This window comes from Pempheris klunzingeri, chromosome 11 (assembly GCF_042242105.1).
Source record: "Pempheris klunzingeri isolate RE-2024b chromosome 11, fPemKlu1.hap1, whole genome shotgun sequence".
NCBI classification, from domain to species: Eukaryota; Metazoa; Chordata; class Actinopteri; order Acropomatiformes; family Pempheridae; genus Pempheris; species Pempheris klunzingeri.
In genome coordinates, this window is record NC_092022.1 from 2,780,399 (window position 1) to 2,799,000 (window position 18,602).

General features: G+C 40.4%; 1 protein-coding gene across 1 annotated transcript; it reads left to right on the plus strand.

The window, feature by feature from the left end:
* Positions 1-340: 340 nt before the first annotated feature.
* On the plus strand, positions 341-15,277 carry LOC139209205 (interleukin-17 receptor D). Its single transcript, XM_070838838.1, has 13 exons — positions 341-463; positions 6,858-6,926; positions 8,190-8,196; positions 9,040-9,198; positions 9,504-9,622; positions 12,156-12,279; positions 12,539-12,577; positions 12,683-12,828; positions 12,980-13,054; positions 13,604-13,664; positions 14,134-14,277; positions 14,441-14,613; positions 14,737-15,277. Exons 1-13 carry the CDS (start codon positions 341-343, stop codon positions 15,274-15,276), a joined length of 1,779 nt encoding a protein of 592 aa, XP_070694939.1. The 3' UTR covers position 15,277.
* The last annotated feature ends 3,325 nt before the right edge of the window (positions 15,278-18,602 follow it).

Consider the following 18,602-nt stretch of genomic DNA (forward strand, 5'->3'; position numbering starts at 1 on the left):
GAGTGTGAACATGATTTTCTTGGCCCTGGCTGCTGACTGTAAATTTAGTTTGGAGGCGTGAACCTGCCGTGTGCCTCCTGCTCCTGCAGCACTACAAGAACTTGTCTGGCAACGTAACTGTTAAAACACGCAGAGTGAGCCTCCACCCGTAGCCTAAAGACACCACTCCCCTCACCGCCTTTCTGCCTCCTCCCAGGGTCCTGTCACTCTCTCTCTCTCTCAGCACCACTGAGAACACTTTGACATCCGATTTCACTTTTCGCCGTCCTGCTGCCCCTCAGTCCAGTGAGTTTCAGGTCCGGTGCTCACGGTTGGACCATGTCACGCCGGCTGTAGCAGTATGTGGACGGCAGCTCTTGTTTTGTGCCAGTTCTTAGCACTCGGTCAGCTACTCCGGGGTCGGGAAGATGTCGCGGGGGGTGCTGTCGCTCCGCAGGACTGCAGTCTGGACTGCGTGCGGCAGGTAAGCCTGATTTTGTGTTACAGTGCTGGAACATAAGCTGGTTTTATTTAGGGTGTCTTTTTTTTCTTTAATGCAGTCTGGAATACACCACAGGTGAGGTGTGCTCTGCTGCTCTGCATGCTGCTTCTCCTCCAGCTGCATCTGTTTACATTGGATTTTTACATTGTATGTGGTTTGATTTGAAATGGAGAATATTTTGATATAGAAGTTTCTGATACTGTACAGACACTGGATCCATGTATTAGTTCTAATTATAACTGGCTGTCTTCCCGTGCGATGCATGTCAGCGTACTTAAATGGTTTGTTGTCAACAAGTTTCAAGTTGCAACAGTACAGGTCTTGGATTGTTTCTCCTTTCCAGCCCAGCAGCTCTGGTAGGTTGGGGATGTAAATACTATCCGGAAACCTGCAAACAATTACATTTTCATGCATGAATTACACAGCATATCACATCATTAAATTTGACTCATGTTCTTTTTAGATGTTCTTATATGTTTCTTGTGAATTACTTGGAAAATGATGTTTTCAGAGAGAAAGCTTATTATTTCAGCCCAAAGCAGTGGTCCCTCACCAGGGGTTACAAGATCAATCCAAACCGTTGTCAAAGCAGAAGAAATACATTTCAGATTTTTCTTTCTAACTAATGATTTTTCCCTCATTAGGACAATTTCACTTCTTAAAGCACCCAACATTGAAGAGATTTAGCAAATGGCCGCGTCTAACGGGTCACTGGTGGAAAAAGGTTGGCCGCTGTGATTCTCAACAGCAAGTCAAGAACTGTGACGGCTTTAGATGGAAAGCTTGTGTTTTCAAAGCAGAAGCGTGAAGGGAACGAAGCCCAGCTCATCACAGACTGATGTTATTTACTTCACGCACACTGTAGGATTCAAGAGTCAAGACCCGAGACCTTTATTTGTCACATACATACACTCCCCTCCAAAAGTATTGGAACAGTGAGGCCAGTTCCTTTATTTTTGCTGTAGACTGAAAACATTCGGATTTGACATCAAAAGATGAATATGAGACAAGAGATCAACATTTCAGCTTTTATTTCCAGGTATTTACATCTGGATCTGATACACAACTTAGAAGATAGCATTATTTGTAACGGAATACCAAATTTTTAGGCGAGCAAAAGTGTTGGAACAGATAGACTTAAAATAGATTAACGTGAAAAGACTTAATATTTAGTTGCAAATCCTTTGCTTGCAATAACTGCATCAAGCCTGTGACTCATTGACATCACCAAACTTTTGCATTCTGCTTTTGTGATGCTTTTCCAGGCTTTCACCGCAGCCTCTTTCAGTTGTGGTTTGTTTTGGGGAGTTTCTCCCTTCAGTCTGCTCTTTAGCAGGTAAAATGCATGCTCTATAGGGTTGAAGTCTGGAGATTGACTTGGCCAGTCTAAAAACCTCCCACTTCTTGCCCCTGATGAACTCCTGTGTTGTTTTGGCCGTGTGTTTTGAATCTTTATCTTGCTGCACCATGAAGGATCTCCCAATCAGTTTGGTTGCATCTTTCTTTAAATTGGCAGACAAAATGTCTCTGTAGACTTCTGAGTTCATTTTGCTGCTGCCATCATGTGTTACATCATCAATGAAGATGAATGAGCCCATCCCAGAAGAAGCCATGACATTACCTCCACTGTTTCACAGATGAGCTTGTATGTTTGGGATCATGAGCAGATCCTCTCTTTCTCCAAACTTTAGCCTTTCCATCACTTTGGTAAAGGTTCATCTTTGTCTCATCAGTCCATAAAACTTTGTCCCAGAATTTTTAGGCTTGTCTCTGGACTTTTTGGCAAATTCCAGCCTGGCCTTCCTATTCTTCTTGCTAATGAGTGGTTTGCATCTTCTGGTGTGGCCTCTGTACTTTTGTTCATGAAGTCTTCTGCGAACAGTAGACTGTGACACCTTCTCTCCTGCTCTCTGGAGGTTGATGCTGATATCAACAGTTGTTTTAGGATCTTTCTTTAGCTCTCACAATGTTTCTGTCATCAGCTGCTGCTGTTTTCCTTGGTCTACCCCTTCGACGTCTGTTACTTAGTACACCAGTGGTTTCTTTCTTCTCCAGGACATTCCAAATGGTTGTACTGGCTATGGCCAATGTTTGTGCAATGACTCTGATTGATTTTCCATCTTCTCTCAGCTTCACAATTGCTTGTTTTTCACCCATGGACAGCTCTCTGGTTTTCTTGTTGGTTACGCCTCTAACTATAAATGCAGTCTGCACAGGCAAAACCCAAATCTGAAACTGAACGTAGACATTCAGCGCTATTTATTGTTTGAATAATCAATGTAATAGGACACACCAGGGCAACAAAACACACCTGTCAGTCACATGTTCCAATACTTTTGCTCACATGAAAAATGGGTGGGTTCAAACAAAAGGCGCTATCTTCTAAGTTGTGTATCAGATCCAGATGTAAATACCTGGAAATAAAAGCTGAAATGTTGATCTCTTGTCTCATATTCCTCTTTTGATGTCAACCCCAAATGTTTTCAGTCTACAGCAAAAATAAAGGAATTGGCCTCACTGTTCCAATACTTTTGGAGGGGAGTGTAGTTACACACAGTATAATGTCCCGTGAAATGTTTTGAGTGCCTGTTCCAGACTGAAACAATAATAGATAAAATAAATATAAAAGTGAAACAATAAGAGTAGAAAACTCAAAATTTTATATATAATTATTATTTTTTTTTATATATGTGTATATATATATATATATATATATAAGTATGCTGGAGTTTTGCAGGCTGTGAAAACTGTCCATCTTTCCTGAAAATTCCTAAAAGAAACGATGTCTAAAGTGTCTAAAAGATGATTCATGTATACGTGGTTTCACAGAGAAAAGGTCCCTTACAGTCTTTTATATAAATCCTACATCTCCCAGATTAAAAACAACTGTTTTGCTGCATATTTCTCTCACAGCCGTCCCATCAAACCTGCATTTTCCCAAATCTACGAGGAGGAGAAAACCTCTGCCTTTCCCCAAACCAGACAAAACGACTCCCTTCTTGTACATGTCATCAGAGATATTGTACAGATTAACTCAAATAGGTAGCTCCAGGCAACAGGATTATGATCCCACTGCAGGTTTAATCCCCAGAGCAGCTTCCTGCCGCCGGCAGAGAGCTGCTTTAAGTTCATAAACAATTAATGAACAAGGCGAGGACATTGAGTGTTACACAGCAATCCCCTTCCACTGACGGGATTCTTTCATCTTTGGTGGGAAGAATAACTTGAGTTTTATATCAAAAGCAGGTGTGTTTTTAATCTCATTTTTCACTATTTTGGCATCAAATTTAAAGTACCTTTTATAGACAGTGCGCATGTGTGACTCAAGTCCTCTGTGTGTTTGTGTAGTTCTAAGAACAAATTTAGGTTTTGCACTTTGAGGAGATTTTGCCTGGTCATTGGTCATTTTAGGGTTCAGACTTGAGTGTGTGTGTGTGTGTGTGTGTGTGTGTGTGTGTGTCTGTGTGTGTGTGTGTGTGTCTGTGTGTGTCTGTGTGTGTCTGTGTGTGTCTGTGTGTCTGTGTGTGTCTGTGTGTGTCTCTCTCTCAGTGGAAGACTTGCTTCAAAGCATGTTGATAATGTTCCAGTTCATCGGCTTGCGTGCAAGTGAGTAATTAGGCTACAAAGACTTTCTGATGGCCATCATGTAACCTGACAGTTTAACCACAATTGTGTGAACCACCACACACACACACACACACACACACACACACACACACACACACACACACACACACACACACACACACACACACACACACACACACACACACACACTCTCTCTCTTTCTCTTTCTCTCTCATGCCTGAGGCAGACCAAGGAGTCTTTCCTCTCTCATTTTCTCCACCTGTTAGTCCAGTTATGGTCTCTAAACCTGCAGGGCAAGTCAGTAATACACACACACACACCGTATGTACCTCACCATGGGTAGTTTTGACTGTCAGAGATACGTTTTCCACACGAAGGAATGTTTGACTCACACATGCCAATGTTGCTCAATCATAAAAGGATCCATAATAATCAATGATTCATTTCTTCAATATGTATTTGTTTCAACTGGTTCTGGTCACTTAACGTGGAGCCAGCCACTCCAACTGATGCCATGAAGTGGAACCACATTTGAGGTGCTGAGCATGAACTACACGGAGAACAAACAGACCCGTGTTGTTTTATTGGTGCTGTTGTTAAAGAGAACAAACTTGCTCTGACAGCGCTGTCGGTGATGATCATGGCTTTGAGCCGCTGATGCAAAATGCGTGCAGATGTTTGGAAATAAAAAGGGCCTTTTTGGTCCATGTTAGCGTCAACAGTTTGTTTCTTTTAATAATATGCAGTTCTCCATTGTAGTCTGCAGCAGTTGGTTCCAGCTGTTTTTGTTCACATCTTGTCTTTGAAATGACCCTTTCTTTTTAAGACACAAAGTTTTCTTGTTGTGAAATTAATTTCACAAGGAGGGCAGTCTGACAATGTCTAACAGCAGCTGTGGTTTTAAATTTATTTCCATTTGATGTAACCTCGCACTCCACTACAATTATGCTCCAATATTATAGATTAAAAGCTACACAGCAGCATGTCAAGTGATTTAGAGCTGTAGGCATCACTTTTTCTAGGTGCGATTATTCAAGTATAATCCAGCAATATTGTATATATCGGGGGTATTCACTTAAAGTTCAAAGAGCTCCAATTTCCTTGAGAAAATGTCCAGAACATCGTAATGAGTTTCGTTTCAGTGCCATTTTTATAAAGAAGCTCAGGAGGTTTCTCCACATCTGTTTCTAGTCGGCACAGCAACAGACCGTCAAATCAAATTGCAATTTCATAACATTTCAACAATGTTCATAGTCAGTTTTCCCACAGAAGTGGAGGGATCATAAACAACAATAAAATTAAGTTAAAACAACTTTTGGAAAACGTGAAATTCAGTATGAAGTGCAATAAAACAACGAACATGCTGTTAATATTTTTGTTTTTCAAGCACTCATGTATAATTACTTTTCTCTGACTCACTAATTTCTCAGATTGTGTGTGTGTGTGTGTGTGTGTGTGTGTGTGTATTTCGCTCACTAGCTGCACAAACATGTACCCTGACATTCCTCTAATGATCGTGATGATAGCTGGATTACAATAAAAATGCATTATGTAACCACCTCAGTTGGAAGTCATTAGATTTACACATTTTTTTCTACATAATTAGCTTATATCATTATTATAGAGTTTTTCATTACATCACATATTGTTACAATATTTGCACCTAATAACCATGTTTACACTTTTTGGTGCCAATACTTTTGTAACTTTAGTTACATAAAAGTCTTTTACTCGCGGCAGAATATTCTCACACTATACTGTCTAATAATTTAATACTGCAGTATTGCTAGTAAAACTAGAAACAATTCTTCCACCACTGAACTAACCAACTAAACTAAAGCTTTGTAATATCTCCCCCCCCTTCTTTTTTTAAATATTCCTCCTTTGTATATTATATTGTTTCTGTTTTTATACTTCCTCTACCGAAGCTGTACATATTTTTCTTATATCTCCTCGTCACTAATAAAGGAATATCTTATTTTATGTTAAAAACACAACACAGTCGATCCAAACTGTTTTCCAGCACACAGAGAGAAAACACAAGTGAAAGCAACGTAAAAGAAAATGAAATTGAAAGAATAAAAAATCAGGTGGTCACTCAGAGGGCACAAATAGAGGCTTCAGACAAGTTAAAGGCGTCCGTATGCTTCAGTGTCAAAAGTGACAGACATACAACGATGACTTGAGTGAGACTTTCAAAGGCTGCTTACATTCTCTCACGTCTGTGTGAAGCAGGTGTGACTGTCAGATTGGTGGTTTTTGGGCCGCAGCCCTTCCGACGTCAGAAAATTGTAGGGGGAAGTGATCTCAGACTGACAAGCACGTAAGATGAAGCTTACTGATGCCTTTACAGGGTGTCACAGAGAAAAAAGTGTGTTTAAGCTGACTGTTAAAAGCCTCAACAGGGCTGGGAAAGCGTACGAAGGGAATTCTACGTGTTTTGAGGCTGTGGAATACGGAGAGGACGTGAAATGATCGTGAAGATTTAAATATCCACACCTTTTAATGATGTCATTAACAGCTTTTTTGCTCTGGCTTTATCATGTCAGTTCATATCATTGACAGTTTTTGACCTTTTTTGCTTTTTGTTGTCCTCCACCCAAATAATGAGAAACTCTCTCGAAATGATGACTTAATGACTTAATTTTTCTCAAAATAAATGGCTCAATTACCTCGAAATACTTTTTTAATTGTCCCAGAATGTTACTCATGCAGTTTGTTCAGTTTGCACAGGCAAAAATGCAGTTGAAAATATTGGAGGAACTAATTATGCATTTCTCCTCTGCAGGGAGGACCCGACTGTGAATACTGCAGAATAACCAGGGCTGATGTCAAGAAGGCTCTGGGCTTTAACTCCATTGAAGCGTTTGGAAGTAAGTCTGACTCAGACAGGCTGCACGTGAAGCTCACAGCCTACCTGCAAGTGTCTGTGGTCCAATTACACAGAGAAACTGCCTCAGAGCATCGACTGCACTTACAACCCAATGTCTCATGCACATTTAGGCAGCAGTGAGATGTTGTTCCCCGTCCACCCTCTGGGTCTCTACATGTCCTTACCTTGGTCATACACGTCTCAGCATTAACATTTCGACATGTGCATGTGACGTTGTTTGCGCTTCATATTAGGATCTGAACGCAGGCTGGCCTAAAGAGTAAATACAGTAAGGATACGACCAGTTGCCATCACTGAAGTCATAAAAAACAAATGCCAAATGCATTACGACTAACAACTGATGGGAAAAAAAGGGAACTCCTATAATCCCAAGCCAAATATTTGTCAAGCATAACCCTTGCCGCTGGTAACAGAGCTAATGTTGGCTGTCAGTCTATCAGGAAAAAATGAACAGATTAGTTACACAATTTGCTGTAGTTAAGCAGGATTAATCGTGTTTAGACTGAAGGTTTAAATGTTGGATATTTAAATCTGAATACTATTTTTTTTTCTTTTTTCTTTTCATCCTTTTAACTTTGAACACAGACTCTCTCCTGAGAACTACAGATTTTCAGTAAAACCAACAAGGTTACAAAACTGACTGTCAGCTTGAAAAGAACATTTCTACATTTCTAGATTTCAGGGTCTGCAGTAATCTCAAGGTGACACCAGAATGCACTCAGCGCGTCCAGAGAAGCTCGAAGGAGCCTCTGCATCCGAGGCATCGATAGTGTTTTAACAGCGTCTTGCTGACAAGTTTTTGATCTGAGAAGTATCTGTAATTGTATTTCCAACTTTACTGACCTTGCTGTATCTGTGGCTGTGCTGTGCTGTGGTGTTCTGGCTGTGGCAGCAGATGCAGTAGCCGTAATGTGTTTGTTTTTATTGAAACATGTATTAACTATGGTAGGAGTACAGGAATAGGCACTGGAAAAAGCAGTTGAGATAATCACCGCTAAGAACAGGAAGTAAATGTTGCTGCATTTAGTGTGTACATTTTTTTTTAAATGCATCAAGTATTTTAAATTAGTGTCTATTGCAAGTGCTGATGTATTTTTTGATCAACAACATTTGGACAAACTGAATTAGCATCAAGTAACCTACAGTTATTTTTAGCAGTGAGACCGTAGCGAAGTCCAGACTGAAATCACAACATCTTCAGTCTGCAAGAAATGCTGTTGAACCAACATTCATGGTCCCCAGAGGATGAATCCTACTGACTTTAGGGATCCCTGACTTTTCAGGTTAACATTCGTGGTTTTAAGGGAAATAACTCACCAACTACACTGTTGCCCATAAAGTTGGAATGATTGTTCAATACCCCCAATTTAGTTAAAGCCTGAATACGCAGTTTGCAAAGGTTAACTGTGGTTTAAGTTTCACTGTGATCTGTCTGGAAGAGTTTGATCAATAAAGTTGAGAAGATATAAACTTTATTTATCAAGAATAAATCACATTGTCACAATCATTTCATGAGAAGAGGTGAAAAAAACATTTGATTCCAACTTTATGGGCAACAGTGTATTTGATGGGTTATAAAGAATCTTTTGCTCAGAACTTTGTTTTTGACAAAACACTTGAAAAGCCAATTCCCATTAGCCTAGATTATGTTTGTATTTGATGCTAAGCAAATATCAACATGCTAATATTTAATATGATATCAGTTAATATAGTATATATTAGGGCAGCATGGGGGTACTCAGAGTACTCTGGCTTCCTCCCCCAAAGACATGCAGTCAGAGTCAGTGACCCTGACGGATAAGCTGTATGGATGGATAATATATATTAATTCTAATATATATATATGTGGAATATAATATATTATGATATATATATATATATATATATATATATATATATATATATATATATATATATTCAAAGACTCATATAAACGAATGAGGTAAATGTCACCTGCTAAACATCAGCAAGTGATTGTGAGCATGCTAACGTTAGCACATAATTAGCATGGCCGTATTAGGGTTAGATATCCAGAAAAGCACTGAGTGCTGATGTATCTGTCCTTATTTGTCCTCAGGTTGTGTCCCGTGGCCATGTTTCGAGTTTCTCGGACAAGACGACCCTACAATCTGCGAGCACTACGTCCAAGCACCAAATGATGTGAAGGTTGAGTTTGTACCTGAGCCAAACCCCAAATCTGACACCATCGTTGTGTCCTGGAAGCCCAGTTATTATGGTATGTTGACACGGGTTCACACATCTTTTCCTGTACTGTGTTGAGAATAGTTTCAGTTCTGAAACTCATTTATCAAGTCAGACATGTGTTACATCCCCCAAAGCAATTTATCACTTTAGACAAGATTTATTTCAGGTGACACACACACACACTGAGTTATCCCATAGAAATAAGTTATGCTGCACTGTGTGGAGCACATGCAGCTCACACATGTATTTGACTTGGGAGAACACAGTATATGCAACTTGGATGACGGGCAGACACTGATTTCACTCTCTCTGATTTCCCCTTTGTGTTTGTTGCAGGGATCGGCTTCCTGCGAGGCTTTCAGGTGTCTCTCCAGGCTTTGGGAGGGTCCAGCTTTGCCTGTCAGCTCTTTCTCTTCCACCGTAACCTCTCTCTCTCCGCGTCACATGCTGAACGGGTAGGAGGGGCCCCACTTGCTCTAGTCTGGATGATGCATATTCTCGTTGCATCATAGTTCTTAGGGTTTTAACAAGGGATGGGAATGGAGAACCAGTTCCAAATATGAACTAGTTCCAAAATGTTCCAGTTTATCATGGTTATTTGCCTCCAAGCCTATCTGTTCCTTTCAGCAACTCAAACTAAATGAATTTACGCTGCTGAAAACTTGTAAGGAAGGAGACATTGCGGGGAGGAGGAGACATGTGGCAACTGTTGGTTGGTTCAGCTGCCTAGGGCGTTTTGGGGAGTTTGTGGGGGAAGCGAGTGAGAGAGAGAGCGTGCAGCAGAAAGAAATGACTGTTGTTACAAACAGAGGGAAGGTTTAGTTTTGTCAAGAATAAAGGCTGCAGCTTCCCAAGACCAGCATAAAGCCCCCTGTGTGTTATTCTGCTGGCAACTGCTGGAAAAGTGAAAGTCTGGACGCTGAGCAGCGTAGGCTGTTATGTCTGTAAAATAATTTGAAGGTAACACTGGCAATATACTGAAACATCTTTCTATGCAACATGGGCTGAACGTCCAGGACTGCTGTGTATTGAACACTCTTCTAACCGAGCAGCAGGTTTGTTACCAAGGGTGAATCTATTATAGTAGCATTAGCACCTCAGGCGCTAACGCTGTTAAACACATGTATTCCCTTTTTTTTCTACTCTGATTTTACTCTCTGCTCAGATTCACGAAGGAGGTAATGAAACAGTTGCGTTGATGCTAAAAACCCGCGTAGGCCTTTCTGGACAGTAAATTGATCAGAAATCAATAAGGGAACTGATAAAGAATCATAAGGAGATTGATAATGGCAATGATAATAAAATCTTATAAATTCCCGTCCCTAGTTTTTACTCACAGGAATGTTTGATTTTGGATAAATGACAAAATAATAATAATAATAATGATAATAATACTTTTACCATAGACTGTATTTATAGTCTATAAATTATGACATGGTGTTTGTGAAATGATGCAATATTTTGGGTGAGATGACAGTGACAATTAAAAAAATTGGAAAATTGAAAATACTGTATGTCCTTAGTGGAAACCCTGGAAACCCTTTTACCCTGGAGATCAGTTCCAAAGCCATAAATATAATAAGTTGTCATCTGACTGTCATCAACCATCGTCGCCATCCTAACATCACGATTTATGTGGTGTCCCTAAACACATGTTGTGTTCTGTATTTGACTCGGTGCCAAATGCTCAGTATAAGACAAAACAGACTTCTGTAGTTAAAATGGTCTTGTTGAATTTGAGGGTTATCATATTTATGGCACAGCGTTACTCTTAAGGGCAACCTCAAGCTCAAGCACACGGATCCTCAGGATGATGAGGTTTAGAATAACTGCAAGATATTTAGGACTGATTTTGGACAGGAGACCAAAGTGACCAGTCTGATTATTACATATTAGTTTGTCCCAGAGAAGCAGGTGGTTGCACTGTGTTTGACCACTATGAGGCAACAAGTTGGTAATTTAAAAAAAGTAAAAATAAAATCCTTTATTGATGACACATGGCACTGCAGAGTCACTGTAGCCTTATCATCTTCCAATAATAATCAATCACAGTTTTAAGATATTGTATTAAAACCCTTAGATTGAAAATAATTGAATGTTACTGTTTTTTTAACCATTCAAATGAACTTGTGCTCTAAGTAGCCTGAGGCTGTTTGAGGCTTAAAAAATAAGTATGTATTTACCCTTTTGGATACAAATAAAATGTGCAAAATACAATTTTTATTTAGTACATTCAAGCATGCTGCACCTCTGCAAAACTGCAGTTAATACAAAACACACTTTAATAACACTGCATTTCTTCAGAGTAGCGAAGGTCATCTCATTAAATAAATGTAATTGCTCATTAGGCTAATTTATCGTTGTTTTGCTATTTTACAAGCACTCATTAGCAGACTCATCAACTCATAAAAAGCTGTTTACTGTTATGCTGTATTGCACACCATGTAAACTGGAATACTGACAAACTCTCATTATCAGCCAGATGCTAAACAAGTAAAAAGTCCAACACTCCCCTACATCTGGAAGACTTTTACCACCTGGGTGTGCTTGCCTCCTTCAAAATAAAAGCTCCAGCCTTTATTATATATTCCCATCCTGCTCCTATATATATATATATATATATGTATGTGTATATGTATGTGTATATATATATATATGTATATATATATATATATATATGTGTGTGTGTGTATATATATATGTGTATATATATATATGTGTGTGTGTGTATATATATATATATATATATATATATCTGTGTATATATATATATATATATACATACATACACATATATATACATATATACACAGATATATATATCTGTATAAAAACAACAATGTGTGAGATTTTGAGTGAGAAATCTGTTCTGCTCAAGCATTAATAAAACATGTATTCATATTTCAAGGTCTCTCCTTATCAGATAAAAGTGTGCAGTGCAGTATGTTTACACAAAACCAAGGTCATGTTTGCTTCTTTCTTCTGCAGGTGTACAAGTCGGACCCTTTCCCTGGCCTCTCCCTCGGGTCCCAGTATGCTGTTTCGGTCATGGCTCTGCCGGTGCCTGAGGAGTGGGAGAGGTTCTACCATAGCAAAGTCTTCTCCACACGCTGTAAGATCCCTCTAAGCTCCAGGCTAGATGTTATCATAAAGCATATTATCCCACACACACACAGAGTTTCAGGGGAGTTCACAGAGTTTGCGGTTGCTTCAGAGTAACCTCTAAAGTCTAAATCTCTTTCCGTGTGTTGGCTTGTCTACAGTTCATATCAGTATAACAGCATGCCGTGCCTGTTGTTGAAGCCTCTCTAAAATGTCAATTGTCAAAATGATGGTGAATTTATTGTTACATGCACATTATGATTTTGCAGCGTGTGCAGAGAAGAACGGTCTCGAGCAGTGCAAAAAAGGTGAGAGAGAAAACTGTTTCTCATGGCTCCCAACGATGCCATCTTGTGATGAAATGTTGCTTCTCATGATCAGCTTTACATCAGTATTTTATGGTCTGGTTGTAGACTGGTACCCCAAACATATTGAGGTCCAGCAGGAAGGGACTGCCATCACCGTCACCTTTAACCTCGCTCCCCCAAACCTGGGCATCACAAGCTACTTCTCACTGTGTTACGCAAACGGCATGAAGAAATACACAGACATAAAACCTGTGAGTGGCTTCGGATTCTGCAGCTTTATATTCTGCTGTTCAGTGCACTGATACCCTGCTTCCTTACCTTTTATTTTACAGAAAAGTTTTAGAATTAAATGATCTCATTGAGTGTATTGAATTGTATTAATTGCTGTTTTGATTTCCTCAGAATTCCTCCAAAAACAAAACTCACTACAGCTATCAGCTGAACGACCTTCAAGAAGGAAACAATTACACTTGCGAGGTAAAATAAAAGTGGATTATAGCTTGACACTGCATAATACATAGAATATGTGAATAAAATCCTCAGGTAGCTTTGTGTTTTATAATTGACTTTAAAGTAAAATGTGTTTTATGGGCCATGCATGTCTTTTTATTTCACTGCCTTTGACAACAGCACGTCACAAATGGCCTCTTATCGTGAATGTGATAAACACAACCACATGTGAAGGCACTAACATCACCTATAGCAACAAGAAGCGGCACATAGTCAAAGTTAGCAACTAGAGCCGGTGAACATTTTGGAGCATTTTTCCAGCCAATGAGCCAGATATTTACCTCAGGAGTTGGTGGAGAACAAAACAGAGCTAAAAGGAGAGTGTATACTGGACTTGCACTCATCGGGTGGGCAGAAACTTGACTCCAAATGAATGATAATGTTGCTTTACGGTCATCAAATGTGAGTTTTGTCTTTTTGCAGCTTGTTTTTGCTGCAGGTTGAAGATTATTTTGTCAAGCTACAATTTCCAGGGTCAAATGTGAACTATCATGCTCAACATTTCTCGTTTCACAGATTGCAGCTAACGAAATGGATGCGGTGAGGAAAACGTTCAATGTTCAAGTCACGCGTAAAGGTAGGGGAGGGTTATTTTGTTACTGCTGATCCACTCAATCGCGATGCATCATGGTAGGAATTATGCTAATGTCTCCTTGCTTTTTGCTGTGGAGATCCATATGTACAGTCTATGTGTTGGACACAGATACAACATTTAATACATGTGCGATCAGACCCATCAGTGTTTCGTCCTTCAAAGTACTATTCTGACATTTGAAAGAGCCATAAGAGCCCTCATGACTGCAAGCTACTAATAGGGCCTGGTAGAAATAGTTTTGAACTTCAGAGACAGGCTAACTGTTTCCCCCTGCTTCCAGTCTTTATGCTAAGCTAAGCTAATCGCCTCCAGGCACTTGCTCTGTAATAAGGATATCTTGTCATCTAACTCTTGTAATACAAATAAACGCATTTCCCCAAAACTGCCAAACTATTTCTGTAACGTCTGTCACTGAACTGTCATGTAATCACAACTCCTCCGTCCTCAGAAGATGCATCTCCACTCTCGGTCAGTCCCTCCTTGGCTCTGATGCTCCCAGTGTGCCTGGCCGTGGGAGTCATACTTTTAGCCTTTGTGGCTGCTATCGTCAAGATGAGTCCCAAACTGCGGATGAAGAATCTTGACATAAAACCAGGTGCAAAGACAAGTACGAAATAAACTGCTGTTGGCATTACACGAAGGCCAATTTAATAAGAAACCACCATTTTGCAGAGAGCCTTTCTTCTATCTCTCATCTGTCTTTCCCGTTACCTGCGGCGTGTGAAACACAACCACGTTTCTTTTTGTCATCCATTCAGATGTCATCAAGCATCAACGCGAGAACGGGACTCAGGAGGAAGTGGTGTCATTGCCCAGAAACAGAGTGACTCCTCCTCGCCTCCTGATTTGCTACAGCAGCTATGATGGTCCCACTCACGTCAAAGCCGTCATGCAGTTAGGGGCCTTCATACAACAGCACATGGCCACTCAGGTAGTGGATATGTCATGGTTCGGATGCATTTTTCAAAATACAAATTACAAACACAAAAAATCGTAATCGGATTAATGCATATGATTATTTTGTCCCTTTCTTTGTTTCCTCTTTTCTTCCCAGGTGTGCCTGGACCTGTGGGACTCTCTGAGCGTGGCTGGGGAGGGCAGCATGGCCTGGCACTGTCGGCAGATTCGGGAAAGCGACTTCATCTTGGTGATCTGTTCTCGCAGCCTCATCCTAAGACCTAAGCCTCCAGGGCCAGAGGACGAGGATGAAGATGAGGAGGCAGACTTCGGCTCCAACGCGTTCAGCTCTAATGCAGCCATCCAACTTATCGGAGAGGAGGTGGGCCGGGCGAAAGCCAGGCGCCAGGACCTGTCCAAATACATGGTGGCCATTTTTGAGTACTCTGAGGAAACCGACATCCCCACTGAGCTGAGGCTGGTATCTCACTACAGGCTGACACGGGATTTACCGCTGCTCTTCTCCCACCTCCATGGAGTGGCTCTGCACAGGCCGGGAGGTTACCTGAAGATAAAGGACATCTCAGAGGAAGGCTTTACTAATTTACCAGCCGGAGCAGCTCTGCAGCGGGCTATCCAAGAGGCTGGGATGGCAATGTGGGCACCAAGGTGTGACTCTGTGGAGGGAGGAGATTAAATGCTAAAATAAAAAAGGAATCCATACTTTCTAACTTAATAGTAGTTCTCAGCCTAGTATATGGGAAAGGTTGGTCTGAAGATGGATGTTCATGATGGCCTCAAATGTGATGGCTCCTTATCTGGCCAGACAGGAGAAGCCTTCTGCTAAAGGGCGACTAGTAAATCTACACTCCCTGCTAATGTACCCATAAGCCACTGAGCAAATAGCCACGTCTGCCTCAGCTGTGCTCCAATGGCAGCAACCATGCACTTTGACCAATAAAATTGTCCATATATATTACATATGTGTGTGTACAGGAAGGATTTGTCGAAAAGAACGTCCAGTGATTTGTGTCCTTGCAGTGTGTTGGGCACTGGATGGAGCAAGTTTAGTTATTGGCAATGATTAAAATAATCATCAATAAGATTTAACACTTATCAGTGTACTTATCAATATCAGTAAAAATTATTCATTCATTAATAATGAATTAATAATGTCGGGGCACCACCCTGGTATCAGGGACCAATAACAAACTGGAATTCAGCCTCAAAAAGGGGATTCACTTAAAATTTTAATCACTACCTTACATTTATAAGGTGAGTGAAAAGGCATGAATCCGAGCTACTTAACCAGCTATTACCACAACATACATGCACAATAATCACAAACAACTACTCTTTAAATGCATAACAGAGTTTATTCAACACAGCACAATGATTTGTGATCAATAATACTAGTTCAATAAACATCTGCTATTCAACTATCTAAAAGCAGCTATTGGTACAAATTGTTAACACTCAAAACAAGAGATATATACAAGCATTCAGCGTGTGTGTGTGTGTGTGTGTGTGTGGGTGTGTGTGTGTGTGTGTGTGTGTGTGTGTGTGTGGGTGTATGTGTGTGTGTGTGTGTGTGTGTGTGTGTGTGTGTGTGTGTGTGTGTGGGTGTGAGTGTGGGTGTGAGTGTGAGTGTGAGTGTGGGTGTGTGTGTGTGTGTGTGTGTGTGTGTGTGTGTGTGTGTGTGTGGGTGTGTGTGTGTGTGTGTGTGGGTGTGTGTGTGGGTGTGTGTGTGTGTGTGAACAAAAACACTGCAAAGATGGTTTTTAACCGTCACAGGAGCGCACAATAACAATAACGTATGTCTATCACTCAAACTCCGTTAACCATACTCCGATAACGGCGGTGGTCCTTTAACTGACAGGGAAACACGTCCGATCAGAAAACACCTCCTGTAGTAACTTGACGTTACGGTGGACAGGCCGTGCGTCTTCGGTGCTCACAAGTTATACACTTTTAGTGACGTCATGGCCGTACCGGGAGTTCTTCCTGGATTCGGGGAGTTTTCCCTACCTGGGTTTATTGGAGGCAACGCCGACAAGTTTTGGCGTTTTATTGCCATTTGTTATAAGTCTGTTCCTTTGTTAGGCTTTTCCAGGTACATGTAGGCCGCTCTTTGTCTGGCCATGTGGGGAGGCCCAGCAAGTGTGATGAAAGATAAAGAGCTATTATGAAACAACACATCTGCATTATAGCTGTTATTATAAACTATTAATCTCATATTTGAGTTAACCAAGTTATTCTTTTGGAATATTTGCCTTGAAGTATGGCACATTGTATACATGCATGTTTACAGTCAAGCATATAATTTGTTTACATATATCTCATACGCATGAGAATGGATCAACAGGTCAGTTTTTATTTTATTTTATGCCGATTACACATACATGTGGACAAATGTAAGTTGTCTTGCATTACTTATTGTAATTCTGTGAAAACGTTGATTGTCTGTAATGCATCTAATTATCAAATAAAACAAGATACAAACAAATGTTCTCTGCCTCATCACATACAGTCCTGGTCACCATTATTGGCACCCTTTAATTTTTTGCAGAACCTGTACAATATCTTCAGAAATAAATGAAAATGTACCAAATTAATATCATCAGAATTTTCTTATTGGAATTCCAAAGTAATTTAACAAAAAATATTATTTTTACATCTTACATATTTTAATTTCAAAGAGGAAACATAAAAAATGACATGGACATTAATAAAGGCACCCCTCCTTAATATTTGGTTGCACACCCTTTGGCAGCGATGACTGCCTCCAAACGTTTCTTGTAGCCATCTATAAGCTTCTTGCACTTCTCAGCTGGTATTTTCTCCCACTCTTCTTTTGCAATTTGTTCAAGCTCTTGAATGTTTGCAGAATTCCTTTGCCCAATGGCACACTTCAGCTCACACCATAGATTTTCAATCGGATTGAGATCAGGACTCATTGCTGGCCAGTTTAAAACAGTCCATTTTTTCCTTTTCAACCATTCCTGCGTGCTTTTGGATGTGTGCTTTGGGTCTTTGTCTTGCTGGAGAACCCATAATCTTCGACTCAAACCTAATTTTCTTACACTGGGTAGCACATTTTGTTTTAAAATCCCTTGGTAATCCTCCGATTTCATGATTCCTGTGATACGATGAAGGCCTCCAGTACCAGATGCAGCAAAGCAGCCCCAAAACATTATGGATCCTCCACCATGCTTAACTGTGGGGAGGGTGCTCTTTTCCCTGTGAGCTTCATTTCGCCGCCTGTAAACAAATTGTTGGTGTGCATTGCCAAAAAGTTCTATTTTTGTTTCATCTGTCCACAGCACATTTTCCCAGAAGGATTGTGGTTTGTCCAGGTACTCTTTGGCAAAGATCAGTCGTTCCTTTTTATGTCTTTTTTTCAGTAATGGGGTCTTCCTCGGCCGTCGTCCATAAAGCCCTGCTTGGTTTAGTGTGCGCCGTATTGTTCGTGTTGAAACCTTTACTCCAGATTGTTCCAGGTCAGCTTGCAGGTCTTTGGATGTCTTACGTGGTGTCTTTTCCACGGTTCGCACTAACCTTCGAAGAGTTCTCTAATCGATTTTCCTCTTCCCCCCACGTCCAGGGAGGTTCTTGACAGTTCCATGCTTTGCAAACTTCTTAATAACATTGCGCACTGTTGAAACAGGGATACCAAGTTCTTTGGAGATGGCCTTATACCCTTTAGAGGTCTTGTGTTTGCTAATAATAGCATTTCTCATGTCCTCAGACAGCTCCTTAACCTTCACCATTGTGACAAAAGGAACAGGAAATAACGTGGCTTTTTAAAACATTTAGGTCGGAATTCATTGGCTAATTTATGTCATGTCATCACACAGGTGATTCTAATTTCTGATTTTTCACAGGTGAGTCAAAATGTTTTTTTTCGCCACACTGATTTAAAGGGTGCCAATACCAATGTCACAGCAATCTTTCAGATTTTCTATTTTTTCCTACTATTGTTTTTTGTTTAATTGTTGGTTTATCATTTGCTGTTCTGTATCA